This window comes from Triticum aestivum, chromosome 5A (genome assembly GCF_018294505.1).
Source record: "Triticum aestivum cultivar Chinese Spring chromosome 5A, IWGSC CS RefSeq v2.1, whole genome shotgun sequence".
Lineage (NCBI taxonomy): Eukaryota > Viridiplantae > Streptophyta > Magnoliopsida > Poales > Poaceae > Triticum > Triticum aestivum.
In genome coordinates this window covers 667,035,470-667,051,864 of record NC_057806.1, presented here as the reverse complement: position 1 = coordinate 667,051,864, position 16,395 = coordinate 667,035,470, and the positions used below count along the sequence as shown (strand labels likewise).

General features: G+C 47.4%; 2 protein-coding genes across 3 annotated transcripts; both read left to right on the top strand.

Annotated features, from left to right (window-relative positions):
- Positions 1–215: 215 nt before the first annotated feature.
- On the top strand, positions 216–7,595 carry LOC123105809 (ubiquitin domain-containing protein DSK2a). Of its 2 annotated transcripts, none has more exons than XM_044527960.1 (8): positions 216–608; positions 4,816–5,526; positions 5,620–5,822; positions 5,963–6,076; positions 6,153–6,211; positions 6,447–6,475; positions 6,972–7,058; positions 7,167–7,595. In XM_044527960.1, exons 1-8 carry the CDS (start codon positions 383–385, stop codon positions 7,313–7,315), a joined length of 1,578 nt encoding a protein of 525 aa, XP_044383895.1. In that variant the 5' UTR covers positions 216–382; the 3' UTR covers positions 7,316–7,595. The 2 variants fall into 2 exon arrangements, with proteins under 2 accessions (XP_044383895.1, XP_044383894.1); XM_044527959.1 differs by lacking the exon at positions 216–608 and adding an exon at positions 2,453–3,176.
- A 455-nt stretch (positions 7,596–8,050) lies between these two features.
- On the top strand, positions 8,051–12,288 carry LOC123105808 (catalase-1-like). Its single transcript, XM_044527958.1, has 6 exons — positions 8,051–8,356; positions 8,451–8,547; positions 10,269–11,413; positions 11,487–11,554; positions 11,698–11,791; positions 11,931–12,288. The coding sequence occupies exons 1-6, from the start codon at positions 8,342–8,344 to the stop codon at positions 11,988–11,990; spliced, it is 1,479 nt and encodes a 492-aa protein (XP_044383893.1). The 5' UTR covers positions 8,051–8,341; the 3' UTR covers positions 11,991–12,288.
- Positions 12,289–16,395: the final 4,107 nt, after the last annotated feature.

Genomic DNA, 16,395 nt, shown 5'->3' with positions numbered 1-16,395 from the left:
CGGACAGGAACGGACTACGTCTTCCGGCGACGGGGGCCTTGACACTAGAACCTTCTCCCCTCTCCTATCCGCACCGACCCTGACAGCCCGCTCCACGCGGCCGGGCCCACCTACCCCGCATCACGCAAGGCGATCCCAGCCGTCCGTCCCCGCCTCAAGGCCCCTCTCCGCCGCCCGATCCTCAGCCCACAGCCGTTCTTCCTCCTCCGGCAAAGCGAACGCTCGTACAAAAGCGAGAGAAAAGAGGGGAACGGGCGGACGGACGGACGAACTCGCGCACACAGCACGGCACAAGCCACAAACCCCTCCCCCTCCCCCTCTCTCACACTCCACACACCGGATCGGGGCGGAGGCCGGCCGGATCGACCCTCGGGCCAGCGGCATGGGCGGGGCGGGCGGCGAGCCCGCGGGAGCGGCCGCGGCCGCGCAGGCGACGCTGCACATCCGCGGCACCAGCGGGAACAAGTTCGCGGTGCGGGCCGACCTGGGCGCCACCGTCGGGGAGTTCAAGGCGGTCGTCGCCGAGAGCTGCGACGTGCCCGCGCCGCAGCAGCGGCTGATCTACAAGGGCCGGATCTTGAAGGACGACCAAACCCTAGCCAGCTACGGTGCGTGCGTGCGCTCCCTCCCCCCCTCCCTGAGAAGCTTGGGCTTCGGCGCGACTTCCTGTAGTCTATTCCGCGTGGCTGATGATGTGGTTAGTCAGGTCTGATGCTTGCGCTGCGTTGGTCTGCTTATGGTGGTGCCTCTATGTTGGATGCAATGCCCGCCTCACTTGCTTTGCTAGGAGGTGGGCGAGATGCAGCTTAGCACTTTCGAGAATGTATGCGATGGGTGTCTTATAATTTTCTGTGGTCCTTGCCTCCTTGGTTGATGGATTGGTGCAGAGGCATAGCCCAATAAGTAGCCTCAGGCGTTGAATGATAGCACACCTTAGTGAACATTATGCTATATAAGTGAAATGAACGCTGCTCTGATGCCTCCACATGAATGTAGTTCCAGACACCATGGCGCCATGCAAGTGCCAGTGTCACGTCTGCACTTTGCGTTGGTAAGCAAAAAAATCCTAGGTGCTGGCATACAGACAGTAAGCATGCACGAATCAACTCATCTTGCTGGATTGCAGCATGACAGCACCTTAGCAGCCACTGATTTAGCCACTAGGAAGGCTATTGTTAATGCTTTCGGGTTCCCGCCCATAACTGTATTTAGATTGGTTTCAAGTGCTTGTTATTAGGGTTACGTGTTATCAACCATTGTCATCCACGTGTAACGTGTTTTCATTCAGCCGGCACGATGCTATTATTCCTATTATGGCATTAAAGTCTTGTCGTGTTTCGACAACAATAGAAACCATCTTTTATTGCATTATCCACGTGGTACTCTTCATCAAACAGGAAATTCTGTTTGAAACTACTGCAAAGTTTTAGTGCATCCTCGCCTATTTTAATATGTACCTACAAATTACCATATCAGATCTACTGTTCTGTAGATATCGTTTTGTACATGTATTTAAGTAGTTTTGATCTTCATGAAAAAGGTTTTTTCTCTAACCATTGCTTCATTGCTTCATGTTCATGTTTGGTGCTTGGCAAAGTTGAATAAGCTAGCACTTTTGCTGCAAGTCACAACATCAACATGACATGTTTAGCTTGTTCCTTTGGACAAGTATGAGTAAACTTGCCATACATTGCTATCCTAACATACTTGAACTGGCCATACAAAGAATATGTATAATTTGGAAAATTCCTTGCAATTGTCATTAACTCCATTCAATAAAAAGGAACTAAACGTGGACAAATTTCTCATGCCAGACTGGTACCTCCAGTAAAAAAAATCCAACTATCTTTATTTGACAATCTATTGGAAAGATTTTTTTTGTTTTCATGCCTTTGAGCTATGTGTCACAAGTCATGACAGAACAATATGGAGCCACATCATATCTGCGTGTTTTAGTGTGTGAAATGTAAGTACAGAAGATCCTGTCCAGTTAAGTCAGCACTTCCAGAACACGCTAACTTTGGATATAGAAATGCCCTTTGTGATTGTGTAGGACCGACTGCTTTATATAGAGTTGCTGTCAGTAGTCTGTTGCTTGATTCTAGGAACTTCAGTAGGTACACACAGATTTGAAGCACAAACGAAGTGATCATTCTAATAACTTACCTGTCCATGTGCTTCAGGATTATGGATGGTGATGCATGGAAGTACACCTTGTTAATTTTACAAATTCACTCTCATTCTGGTGCATTTTCCCCCTTCCCTTTTGAAGGTGCGGAGACCGATCACACCATCCATATGGTGCGGGGTGCTGCACCACCAGCAACATCGGCTCAAGTGTGTCGACCGAGACTCAGCTAAATCTCAGTTGACTGATATTTAGCAAGCCCGAGCGATAAAAGCAATTCCAACTCTCCACACTTATTTTTGAAGTTCTTTTTTCTGGAGCGGTTGATGGAATTTCATCTTCTTCCATGAGTCGATGCAAAAGCTTAGCACCGTAACAACTAGGGAGCAGAGCAGTACTGTGTCAAATGACAAAAACGAGGGAGCAACACGTATCGGACACACAATGCATACTACCGGACAGGACGGACTACGTGTTCCGGCGACGGGGCCTTGACACTAGAACCTTCTCCACTCCCATTCACACCAACCCTGACAGCCTGTTCCACGCGGCGGGGTCTACCTACCCCACATCACGCAAAGCGTTCCCAACCGTCCATCCCATGCCACACGCCCTCGCTTAGATCTCCCCCACAACCACTCTTGCTCATCTGGCGAAGCGAACGCTCGTACAAAAGCGAGAGAAAAGAGGAGAATGGACGAACTCGCGCACACAACAGACAACACGACACAAACCCCTCCCCTCTCCCACTCCACAGGCTGGATCTGGGTGGAAGCCGGCCAGATCGACCCTTGGGCTAGGGGCATGGGCGGCGGCGAGGGCGAGGTGGGCAGCGAGCCTGCGGGAGCGGCCTCAGATGTGGCCGCGCTGGTACCGCTGTACATCCGGGACACTAGGGGGAACGATTTCTCGGTGTGGGCCGACCTGGGCGACACCGTCGGGGAGTTCAAGGTGGACTTCGCCAGGACCTGCAACGTGCCGGCGCCGCGGCAGCGGCTGATTTACAAGGGCCGGATCTTGAAGGACGACCGGACCCTAGCCAGCTACGGTGCGTGCGTGTGCTCCCTTACCCCCATCCTGAGAAGCTTGTTCTTCGCTGTGATTTCCTAATCTGGCGTCGCTGATGGTGTGATTGGTTAGTTCCTATGCGTGCGCTATGCTGGTCTGCCTTGGGTGGCGCCTGTGTCTTAGATGCTGCCTGCCATATTTGTTTTGCTAGCAGGAGGGTGAGATGCAGCTTAGCCCCTTTGACGATGTGTACAAGTAGTGCCCTACTTTTTTTTTTTGGGGGGGGGGGGGGTTCTTGCCTCCTTGGTTGACGGAATGATGGTGAAGAGGCATAGCCGCATGAACAGATGCTATAGAAGTGAAATGAACACAGTTATGATGCCTCTATGCAAATGTAGTTTCGGACAATACGATGTCATGCAAGTGCCAGCGGCACGTATGCACCTTGCGTTTGTAAGCAAAATTCTAGGTGGTGATACATCGGTAGGGTGGTATACAGCCAGTAAGCATGCACGAATCGACACATCTTGCTGGATTGCAGCATGACAGCATCTTAGCAATCACTGATTAGCCACTAGGAATGCTATTATTAATGCTTTCAGGTTGCCACCCATAACTGTATTTAGATTGATTTTCAAGTGCTTGTTATTAGGGTTACATGTTATCAACCATTGTCATCCACATGTAACGTGTTTTCATTCAGCTGGTACAATGCTATTATTCCTATTATGGCATTAAGTCTTATCGTGTTTCGACAACAATAGGAACCATCTTTGATTGCATTATCCATCTGGCACTCTTCATCAAACAGAGAAATTCTATGGGAAACTACTTCAAAGTTTTAGTGCATCCTCGCCTTTTAATCTGTACCTGCAAATTACCATGTCAGATCTACAGTTCTGTAGATTTCTTTTTGTACATGTAGTTAAGTAGTTTTGATCTTCATGAAAAAGGTACTCCGTATTTTTTTAACCATTCCTTCATTGATTCATGTTCATGTTTGGTACTTGGCAAAGTTGAATAAGCTAGCATTTTTTATGTAAGTCACAACATCAACATGATATGTTTAGCTTGTTCCTTTAGATAAGTATGAGTAAACTTGACATACATTACTATCCTAACATACTTCAACTGGCCATACAAATAAGATGTATAATTTGGAAAATTCCTTGCAATTGTCATTAACTCCATGTAATAAAAAGGAACGAGACATGGACAAATTTCCCATGCTAGACTGGTACCTCCAGTAAAAAAATTCAACTATCTGTATGCGACAATTTATGGAAAAGAATTTTTGTGTTCCGTTCATGCCTTGAGCTATGTGAGACACATTATATCTGCTTGTTTTAGTGTGTGAATGTAAGTACTGGAGATCCTGTCCAGTTAAGTCTAACACTTTCAGAACATGCTAACTTTGGATATAGAAATGCCCTTTGTGGTTGTGTAGGACTGATTGCTTATATAGAGTTCAGTCAGTAGTCTGTTGGTTGATTCTAGGAACTTCAGTAGGTACACACAGTTTTTGAAGCGCAAATGAACTGTTAATTCTTATAACTTACCTGTCCATGTGCTTCAGGATTAGTGGACCTACCCTTGATTGGTTAATGCATGGAAGTACAACTTACTAATTTTATGAATCACTCTCATTCTGGTGCCTTTTTTCTCCTTCGCTTTTGAAGGTGTGGAGGCCGATCACACCATCCATATGGTGCGTGGTGCTGCACCACCACCAACATCGGCTGCCCCGTCTGCAGCCAACCTTGGGACTTCAACTACGACTCCTGCAAATACCCCGCCAGCTGGTCTTGGAGGCTTGTTTCAAGGTCTTGGTAGTACAGGAACTGCTGGCAGTGGAGCTTTTGGTTTATCTGGCTCTGGCCTTCCAGGATTAGAGCAGATGCAACAACAGTTAACTGAGAATCCCAACTTAATGAGAGAAGTATTGAATACACCAGCCATGCAAAACATAATGAATAGCCCTGATCTGATACGCGATTTAATTATGAACAATCCTCAAATGCGTGAGCTCGTCGACCGTAATCCGGATCTGGCACATGTCCTGAATGATCCAAGCATTCTCCGCCAAACTGTTGAAGCAGCTAGGAATCCTGAACTTATGAGAGAGATGATGCGGAACACAGATAGAGCCATGAGCAACATTGAATCTTCTCCAGAAGGGTTTAATATGCTGCGCCGCATGTATGAAACTGTTCAAGAGCCATTTATGAATGCAACCACAATGGCTGGGGAGGGCGACACAAATGCAAACCCATTTGCAGCTCTTCTAGGAAACCAGGGGTCTAACCAAGCCAGAGATCCAACTGGAGATGCACCAACTACTGCTCCTGCTCCAAATACTAATCCACTCCCAAATCCCTGGGGTGCAAATGGTAGGTTTGGCCGTTTGGGTACTCCCATATTTTTGGTGTTCATATGTGCATTTGTTCTTGTCCTGTTTTGCTATCTAAGACTTAAATCTACAGCTGGGGCTGCACAAGGAGCAGCAAGGCCTTCTGCTGCTGCAAGGAGTGCCACAAGCGGTGGCCTAGGAGGGTTGGGTTCTGCAGATTTGGGAAGTATGCTGGGTGGTGGCTCTGATGCTTCCTTATTGAACCAGGTTTTACAAAACCCTGCCATGATGCAAATGATGCAAAACATTATGTCTAATCCTCAGACCATGAATCAGGTACACAGCTTCAACTATTTCTGTTTTTGAATAGTGCATAATGTTTTGGCCTGAGTGCATAATGTTTTGGCCTGAGTGCTTAATGTTTTGGCCTGAGTGCTTAATGTTTTGGCCCACTCCTAATGTTTTCTTGCATGTAGTTGCTCAACATGAACCCGAATGTACGTAACATGATGGAATCAAATACCCAAATGAGAGAAATGTTTCAGAATCCAGAATTTCTTCGCCAGTTGACATCTCCTGAAACATTGCAGGTGAAATTTATACTGCTATATGTATGTGCACAGCATGTGATTATATGATAAACTAAATTGCTTTCCTTTTATGTAGCAATTAGCTTCATTCCAGCAGGCATTGACGTCACAGCTTGGTCAACAAGCTGCTGGCCAGTAAGTATCTTCAGCTCAACTTGACCTCCTTAGTTCATGATGTTTTTTATTCCCCCCTATCTAATGCGCTTCTTGTTGCGTCTTGTTGAACCTAAAATGAAGAGAGTAGGCATTTATAGTTGAATCTGTTTTCATGTTTATGACAAAAAAAAGGCTTTGTTGTTGTTGTTGATGCTAATATGGTAAGCCTTGCTCTATACACTCTTTGTTGAATCTGTTTTCTTGCTTGATTCAGGGAGCGGACCCAAGCGGGCACTACTCCAGGTAATTTGCTCATTACCTAGTTACCATTTGAATGGCTTATCTTACCTAGCATTGATATATGCATAATTCATTAATGAGCATCCTGCCTGAATCTATATATCTGTATTTTTTATGGTTGTGTTCCTTTACATTCTTTTGATAAGTTAAACATCACTTTTTTATATTGCTCTCCATGAGTTCTGTTTTTGTCTAGCACACTGAGATTTCCCCCCTTTTGGGTCTGTACCGTGGTTGTATAATAAATTAACACCCTTTGGGCGATCAACAAACTCTACTTGGAAACAGTTTTGCGTTCCTGATTTGTTACATATTCATTCCGTGCTTTCTTTTTTATATCCTTGATGAGATGCCTCATCCAACTCTTTCATGCAAAGTCAATGATTTTTTTAATCTTATACTCTACTTGCAAACTCGTGTTAAGTGAAAACATGCTTAAACTTTTAGCTGTAATTACACAAACATCTAGCTATTTTTCTAATAATGTATTGGATGCTAGGCAACGTTAACCTCAACAGCTTGATGAGCATGTTCAGTGGGCTTGGAGCTGGCGGTGGCCTGGGTGGTGTCCCAAATATCCCGACTGGTTAGTATGTGTTTCATTGTTTAATAATATTGAAAGAAACGCCGTCTGATAGTGCGATTGTGTATTGTCCATGAACCTTGCTCATCGGTTTAGTTTCTGAATTGACAGTGCCACCGGAAGAGCGCTACGCGACACAGCTAGCTCAACTCCAAGAAATGGGTTTCTTCGACCCACAGGAGAACATCCGGGCGCTGTTGGCTACCAATGGGAATGTCCATGCGGCGGTGGAGCGCCTTCTTGGGAACTTTGGGCAATAGTAGTAGTTGGCATTGTGAGGTTTGATTGGTTGTATACCCTAGCCGGTCTCGGTGAGATTGAAAGGCAGCATCTCTAGATTCTATGTGGTTTTAAGATGGATGAATAAACCAGTGTATCTACTGGCTACCCTTTGCATGCATGCATGCATACATGAGTCCTGTGTCGTGTCGTGGTGGTTAAACTGTGGTATATTGCTGTTGGTAGTAGTACCTTGGGTCGTCGGTGTACATACATATTGAATCGTGGTGGTCTTAAAAGTACAATCATGTGTCCGCTGTCTTTCTGCCCTGATCTTAGCGCCCATGTATTTTTGCTGTCTATATAATTCATAGAAGACGCGGCGCCAGATTTGCTTGATTCCTATGCAGGCACCTTTGGTGAATGCTTACAGAGCAGTTTTGAAAAAGGTTTTGTAAGATGGTGTGTGAAGCACCGAAGAGAGAAGCACACTGAAGCGAGCGGCACAAGCTCTGACGTCTCGAGTAATTTTCGCGCAATGCCCAACGTGTAACTTGGCGGTTCACTTGACGCATGAGGTGAAAAATCTTCATCAGTAGCAGTAGGAGAAAAGAGGTGAGGTGAAAAATCTCTTCTTTTTTTTGTCTGGCTACTAGTTCCTTCCGGGCAAGGCAGGCGGCTCTTCCGGCGTGGCACGGTCGCGTGCGTGCCATGGCCATGTGCCAAATTCGCATCCCCCGCCCCGTTCACACCCAGTTCACGTTTATCCGACGGCCGCGCCGGAAACTGCCCGTTTTATTCTGGCCGGGGAGCGCCCGGCGGGGCGCGCGTGGATGAGGCGCGCGCGGCCCGTATCCGCCCACCCGACCCCCGGAGCAGGCACAAGCACACGTACGCCCACGATCAAAACAACCCAGAAGCGTCCGGCACGGGGACAAATCTTTCTCGCCCTCTCGTTCCCGCTATAAAGCATCCGCGCCGCGCGGCGGGGCTCGCCTAGTCGTCATTCCGCGCGCGCACCGCCGGCCGTCCGTCGAGTCGATCGATCGTTGCTTCCTCCGTTCGCCATGGACCCCTACAAGGTGCGTGCTCTGCTCTCCGCTGCCCAGGTAGCTCGCGCTGGTTCTTGGCTTGCGGTTTTGATGGGGAGTCGTGTGCGCTGCGTGTGTGGTGCAGTACCGGCCGTCGAGCTCCTTCAACGCCCCGATGTGGAGCACCAACTCCGGCGCGCCCGTCTGGAACAACGACAACTCCCTCACCGTCGGATCCCGAGGTACCCTACCCTATACCATCCGCTCTCCTTCCCTTCCCTTCCCTTCGTGTCCCACTGCTTGCCGAACCACGGACGTGTGGTGTGGCCGCTCTCTCTCCATCCGAGTCATAGTAGCACTACAGCAGAGCAAAGTGGTGCGCCGTAGCTTTAATTTGTTACTAATAAAATCGTCCGGAGTTTCTTTTTTCATCAGAGGAGCCTCCAGGCCCCCGTTTTCAATTAAGGAAACAGAGTATTTTTCTAGTACAAAGATGTGGCAATAACAGCCATACACTCCTCAAGACATACATCCGGCCTACATCAGATCAGAGGTCTAAACTAGAAGTAACACAAACTTAACTAGGGGTAGGGGAGATACAAACCCTGTCACACCCAGCAACTACTCCCTCCGTTTGGAATTACTTGTCTCGGGAATGGATGCATCTAGAACTAAAATACGTCTAGATACATCCATTTCTGCGACAAGTAATTTCGAACGGAGGGAGTACACGCTAAGCATCAAGCACTGCCTAGATTAACTAGGTGACTCAACTCAGATAAGAGACTTGTTATATACTAGCAAGTATTACACACAACATGTAAAGAGAAAAACACTGAAACCATTCAGCAAAGCCCAAAATCACTTCACTGATACGCATGCATCCTTTTGACCGTAGGCCCCCAGCCATGCCCTCCCTTGAAGATTTCACTCGTCTTCTACACATTATGAGCAGCAATTCTCTGCAACCCTCTTTTCTATAGAACAATCCATGAACACGAATCCAGCAGACAACATAAAGAAAATATAACAATCGTTAGATCATTAGAAAATATAACTTTGAAAGCAAGATTTGTTCATTCTTTTCCAAATTGATCCATAAAAGTCCAGCAACGCCTATAGAGATCATAGCCCTATCCTTGCCAGTATAGCTAGGTAACCAATTCTGGCATAAATCGAGAAAAGATTTTGGAATTTCCCAAAGCAGCCCCAGTAACATTCCATAAGAATCTAGTTAGTGAGCAAGAAAAGAATAAGTGATCAATGCTCTCTTCATTGTTACAAAATTCACATCAGTCTTGCTAAGTCTCAGTCGACTGAGACTTTGTCATGCCTCAGTCGATAGTATCTTCCTTTGATATGTCTCAGTTTTTTCTTCTTCTTACATACTACTATATCACTTGATTTAGACTTGGTTAAGTCGTCAACTAAGACCTAGCCACACCCAATTCACATTTCCTACTTTCTACCATAAGAATTCCATTAAGTCGTCGAGGATTAACACCAGCTTGTAGAAGTGAAACCTGGTACTAGCTTTAATTTCAGACAGCACAAAGAAAGTTGATTACCTTGCAATCCTAAGTGATTAGTGGCTCGCTGGGGATTCAAATTGTCAGGGCAAACTGAGCTAGATACGAAGTCCGAGATTACAAAAAATGTTCAGACATACTATAGTGATGTTCGCAGTAAGCAAATAAGTGTTTTGGGTTCTTACACCCCCCCCCCCCACCCCCCCCAAAAAAAAGAAGTGATTTAGGATTGGGAACAACTGAATCATTCATGGTGAAAGAAAGACACAAAGAACTTGATTATTCTTTAAGTGTTAATAATCATAGAGGAGATTAAGAACAATTCAGGACAAACATACCATGCATATCAAATTATCAATCGAGTGTTTGATGCTGACGACGCCTGCAAATTGATTTACTGACGATGCTTGTATGTACTGTGACTGTGAATTCAGGCCCAATCCTGCTGGAGGACTACCACCTGGTGGAGAAGATCGCCGACTTCGACCGCGAGCGCATCCCGGAGCGGGTGGTGCACGCCCGGGGCGCCAGCGCCAAGGGCTTCTTCGAGGTGACCCACGACGTGTCCCACCTCACCTGCGCCGACTTCCTCCGTGCCCCCGGCGTGCAGACCCCCGTCATCGTGCGCTTCTCCACCGTGATCCACGAGCGCGGCTCCCCCGAGACGCTCCGCGACCCGCGCGGCTTCGCCATCAAGTTCTACACCCGGGAGGGCAACTGGGACCTGGTCGGCAACAACTTCCCCGTCTTCTTCATCCGCGACGGCATGAAGTTCCCGGACATGGTGCACGCGCTCAAGCCCAACCCCAAGACCCACATCCAGGAGAACTGGCGCATCCTCGACTTCTTCTCCCACCACCCGGAGTCGCTCCACATGTTCACCTTCCTCTTCGACGACGTGGGCGTGCCCGCCGACTACCGCCACATGGACGGCTCCGGCGTCAACACCTACACGCTCGTCAACCGCGCCGGCAAGGCGCACTACGTCAAGTTCCACTGGAAGCCCACCTGCGGCGTCAAGTCCCTCCTCGAGGACGAGGCGGTCACCGTGGGCGGCACCAACCACAGCCACGCCACCAAGGACCTGACCGACTCCATCGCCGCCGGCAACTACCCGGAGTGGACCTTCTACATCCAGACCATCGACCCGGACCACGAGGAGCGGTTCGACTTCGACCCGCTGGACGTGACCAAGACGTGGCCCGAGGACGTGGTGCCGCTGCAGCCGGTGGGGCGGCTGGTGCTCAACCGCAACATCGACAACTTCTTCGCGGAGAACGAGCAGCTGGCCTTCTGCCCCGGGATCATCGTCCCCGGGGTGTACTACTCGGACGACAAGCTGCTGCAGACGAGGATCTTCTCCTACTCGGACACGCAGCGCCACCGGCTGGGGCCCAACTACCTGCTGCTGCCGGCCAACGCGCCCAAGTGCTCCCACCACAACAACCACTACGACGGGCTCATGAACTTCATGCACCGCGACGAGGAGGTCGACTACTTCCCCTCCAGGTTCGACCCCGCCAAGCACGCGCCCCGCTACCCCATCCCCTCCCGCACCCTCAACGGCCGCCGCGAGAAGGTACTCCTGCTACCTCCTCATCTCTTCTTCTCACAAGTCAGCAAGTTCAAAACTTAAAATGCATGAATTGTAGACGGTGATCGAGAAGGAGAACAACTTCAAGCAGCCCGGGGAGAGGTACCGCTCCATGGACCCGGCAAGGTGCGTAGTACCAAGCTATTGTATCAATTACTCTCTCCGTAAACTAATATAAGAGCGTTTAGATCACTATTAATTTACAGAGGGAGTAACATAGCCAGCAATTGTTCTAACTGAATGGTGTGTGTGTGTGTGTGTGTGTGCAGGCAAGAGCGATTCATCAACAGATGGATCGATGCGCTGTCCGACCCCCGCCTCACCCACGAGATCAAGGCCATCTGGCTCTCCTACTGGTCTCAGGTAATCAAACACGACAACATTCTTACAGATGTGCACCACACATGCAATGTCCTCTGAAGAAGTTTGTGTAATTTTTTCCATGTTCTGTGAAAAATACTACTATCAAGATGCTGAATTTGCTTCTTGTGCGGTCGTGCAGGCTGACAAGTCTCTCGGCCAGAAGCTCGCGAGCCGTCTCAGCTCGAAGCCGAGCATGTAAGATCAGTCCATGGAGTGCGCAAATCAGAAATCTGCTTCGGCCGTCGAGGTTCATCCCTCTTATCGGCGAGGAATTACATACCAAATGCTGCATCTAGTTACTTCATTTTACTGAGCCTATTTTGAAAAGAGGACATACATATGATTCCAGCACACGTTATGCGCATTCTCGCCCGTCATTCATGTAATAATTTGTACAAGAGCCTGTTTCTCCTCATACTTCATGATTATTGTAAAGTGAATGCATCTTGATTAATGAACCGAATTAAGAATAAGTTGAAGAGTAAGTATATCAATAATCTCTTGAGTTTATCCATTGCAATGGCTTCTTTTCTTGGAACAACACCCAAACTTTTGCAAGTGGTTATCTCTGAGTTTGACTTAGAAATACTTATTTCGCGCTCAACAAACCCGATAGCTCTCCAATCAAAATCTTCTACTTCCTCTGTTTACTTGCATGAATCCCATGGTCTTCATCGACCGGTTCTCAGTGGCGAGTTAGAAGGTTATTTCTTAGTTGTTGAAGAATAGAAAAACCCATTTATGATTAAGAAATGTATATAAGTCTGGTGCTGAAATAAATCGCACGTGACAAGGCACTCAGACTATACCACTTTAGCAGACTACCATTTCTTAGGTAAATTAAATTTTCCTTTCCATGCTAGCAACACACACTTTTTTGTTACAATGTTCTACAGAATTCTCAGAAAACAAACAATAAATATAAATAATAAAGTTGCATGTTGTCTAAGTTCGTTCATCAAACCTCGTATTAGGCCGGGGGATAACCTCCTTTTCGGAAAAAAAAAATCAAACCTCGTGTAGGTTATATTGGAGTCACAGAGTAAATTATGTTTTTCAGCTCGCCGTATGTTCCTGCAAGGACTAAGCATTGCTCTTCCTCAACTTCGAGGATGATAGGTATCACAACAAGTAATACATGATAGTAATACTCCAAAAGAAATATTAATGACAGCGATAATGGAACATGACAAAACCTGAAGGACGACACATCTACCTTCTCAATATGCAGGTCTAGCAGCACCTCACTAGTACACATTTATCTTTATTATTAATCAATCGCCAAGCAATCATTATTCACGAAGGCAGTGACTCCAATATTTGGATAAATGAGCTCTTAAGAGTAAAATGTATTTTTATGTTAATTTAGTTGGTTGCAGCTGTTCTTAGCAAAGGAATGTTCAGTCTGCATGCCCGCCTAGTGTCTACTTCATACTTCAGAGAGTACCCGACTCAGTTCCAGAGAGTACCCGATTCAGTTCCAGTTCCAAGCCTTGTACCCTTTTCTTTCCATCCAAAAATCTACTGCTTATACAGTTTACAAATATCTTAAATGTACTCTTAAGAGCTCATTTATGTGGCTACTCTTGTCGATGTGTCGCTACCAGGATTCGGCAACTCTCCTCAAATTAAGTGTAGCTACCAGGATCCGAGCAAGTCTGTTCATATCTCAATGGTAGTCTTTTGTATATATAAAAAACATCATGGCTCACTTAATTATGCCTTTTTCAGGTATATCCCCACAAAAAGAAACCTATGCAAATGAATGCTATGAAGAAGTTTTAGAACACACTATAAATGATTGTGTGTTCATTTTTTCTTACTACCGACTACAACCACCGGTTCTCAAGATTCGAACGCCTACAAGTGTGTTGTCAAATCATCTTATATGTACAGATTGTAAGGAACCCAAGTGCCTCTGTAGTCTCCACCTGCAAGTCATCTTGTGTTTGAACTTCCTAGATGATTTATGCATGCACCTACATATAAATTGAAAGTTGTTATCTAACTAGTTTATTATATGTGTGTTGCAGACCAATTATCTAAATTATTCGTACTACTGTGAGGTACACAAGCACCTGCATACGCATATGCGCCTGCCAATGGCCTTGTATTTTGAAGTGCAGAGGTGAAAAACACTGGCTAGCCCTAGTGCATAGGAAATGGCTCTCCACCATTTCCTACGATGTTCTGTATGAACTTTGGTGACAATGGGTATGCGTATTTTACACCAGGTCACCAGATGTGTGTTGGCAGGCAACCACCGTGCCCTCCTATCTGTGCAAACCGTAAACCCCGGTCCATTTGCATATATACTGAGTCAAAAATGTCAATGCTTCGTAAGTTTGACCAAACATGTATAAAAAAATATGAAGAATTTTGCTAAAGCATTCGACTCCGTCAATTGGGTTATGGAGGTGCGCGGCTTCCCTGAGAGGTGGTGCGCGTGGATGGATGCTATCCTTCGCTCCTCCCGCTCCACCATGCTGCTCAACGGCGTGCCTGGGGCGTGGTTCCCGGTCAGGTGTGGCCTTCGCCAAGGGGACCCGATATCGCCCCACCTCTTCCTCCTGGCGGCGGACGTCCTGCAACGGATGGTGCGGCGAGACCCTCTGCTCAGGCATCCGGTGGTGGACGGCGACCCACCGATTGTGCTCCAATACGCCGACGACACCCTCATCATCATCGCGCGTCGGTGAAAGCGGCGGCGTATCTTCGGCACATCCTGGACGACTTTGCCGCGGCCACTGGGCTGGGCATCAACTACAGCAAAAGCACTCTGGTGCCGATCCATCACTACTAGGGAAAACCTTATACACAGAACTTTAACAGTAGCGCGTGTTAAAAAAGCACGCTGGTGCTAATTAGCAGTAGCAGCTGATGTAAACGGTGCCACAGATACAGTTGTAGCAGTAGCGCGCCTGGTGATAAAAGCGCTACTACTAAAATTCTCACGGCTTAGCCGATAGGCTACACATAGTAGGAGCGATCTATGTCGAACCGCGCTACCGCTACTTGCTTTGTAGTAGCGCGTTTACGCTGAAAGGCGCTACTGCTAAAGGAAATAAAATTAAATAAAAATCAAATAGAAAAGTAAATGAAACTGGAAGAAATAGAGAAAGGTGAAAGAAAAAAATGTAAAGAAAAATAAATGAAAAGGGGAAAAAGAGAAAGGAATAGCAGTAGCGTGTATAGAGGAACGCGCTGTAGCTAGCTTAGCAGCAGCGCTCTTCCTGAAACGCGCTACTGCTACTTCTGACTTAACCGCACGGTTCGTTCTTCCCAACGGCCACTTCCACCAAATCCAACTCCTCTGCTGTCGCCGCCGCCGTCGCCCGTCGGCCGCCGCACGCTCTCCCGTCACTCTCCGCACACCCTCGACGCCACCCCCGACCCCGGATTCAACGCCGCCCCCGACCCCGACCTCGACGCCGCCCCCTACCCCGACCTCGACGCCGCCCTCCGCCGCGCACCCGAGCCACGACCCCGACCTCGACGCCGCCTGCCCTTCCCTCGTCGCAGGCACCCGAGGTGAGCACGCCTGCTCCTCCCCCTCCCCTACCTCTGCCTAGAGTTCTTCAAATTTTAGTTGCATCAAATTAGTTAGGGTTATGGGTGGAAACGAATCGGATGCGGATGTCATCGGATACGAACGTGGCTCTGATGTTTTCTTAGATGATGAATAAACACTATTGTAATGCATAATAAAACGAGTAAAATTTGACCATTTATTTCACTTTTAATTGGATAATTGGAATATCCGCTACCACTTTCCACCCCTAGGTTCATCAAATTAGATGGTAATTAGGGAAGTAGTTCCTATGTACTAATTAGTTAGTAAGAACTAGGTACTAATTAGGTACTAGTTTATTTTTATTTATAGTAAGTTTATTTTTAGTAAGAACTAGAGAAAATTCCTTATTTGACACTGTCTTAAAATCTGGTTTCTTATTTGACACTGGAAAAGTTTTTCTTCCCTATTTGACACTAGTCTTAAATTTTATTCCCTATACGACACTTCCGTCCATTTTGAGCCTAAATGACATCTGAAAAGACGATTTTGCCCTTCATGTGGTATGTGTGCGCGCGCGCATGTGCTGTTGCGTGTGTGGGTGCACGCGCACATGTGTGCTGCTGCTGCATGTGTGTGTGCATGTGTGTTTGCTGCTGCGTGTGTACGTGCGTGCGTGTGTGTGTGTGCTGTTGCGTGCCTATGTGCTGCCTGCGTGTGTGCTGCTGCTGCATGTGTGCTGCTGCGTGTGTTTGCTACTGCGTGTGTACGTGCGCGCGCGGGTGTGTGTGTGCGGTTGTGTGCCTATGTGCTGCCTGCGTGTGTGTGTATGTGTGTGTGCTGCGTGAAGTGTGTGTTGCTGCGTGTGTGTGCGTGTGCATGTGTGTTGCTGCGTGTGTGTGTGTGTGCACGCGCGCGCGTGTTGTTGCGTGTGTACGCCTGCGTTGTGTGTTGGTGCATGTGTATGTGTTGCTGCGTGTGTGCTCCTGCCCTCGCACTGATGCTGCGTGTGCGCCCTATTGCCCCCCACACACATACCACATATTGGGCAAAAGAGTCTTTTCAGATGTCATTTAGGCTCAAAATGGACGAA

Bases quoted from the DNA above. Each gene is read 5' to 3' on its own strand.
- LOC123105809 (XM_044527959.1), top strand. From the start codon at position 2,822: ATGGACGAACTCGCGCACACAACAGACAACACGACACAAACCCCTCCC. The intron at 5,527-5,619 runs GTAGGTTTGGCC...TTAAATCTACAG, and splicing joins AAATCCCTGGGGTGCAAATG to CTGGGGCTGCACAAGGAGCA. The intron at 5,823-5,962 runs GTACACAGCTTC...TCTTGCATGTAG, and splicing joins ATCCTCAGACCATGAATCAG to TTGCTCAACATGAACCCGAA.
- LOC123105808 (XM_044527958.1), top strand. The intron at 8,548-10,268 runs GTACCCTACCCT...CTGTGAATTCAG, and splicing joins CCTCACCGTCGGATCCCGAG to GCCCAATCCTGCTGGAGGAC. The intron at 11,414-11,486 runs GTACTCCTGCTA...CATGAATTGTAG, and splicing joins TCAACGGCCGCCGCGAGAAG to ACGGTGATCGAGAAGGAGAA.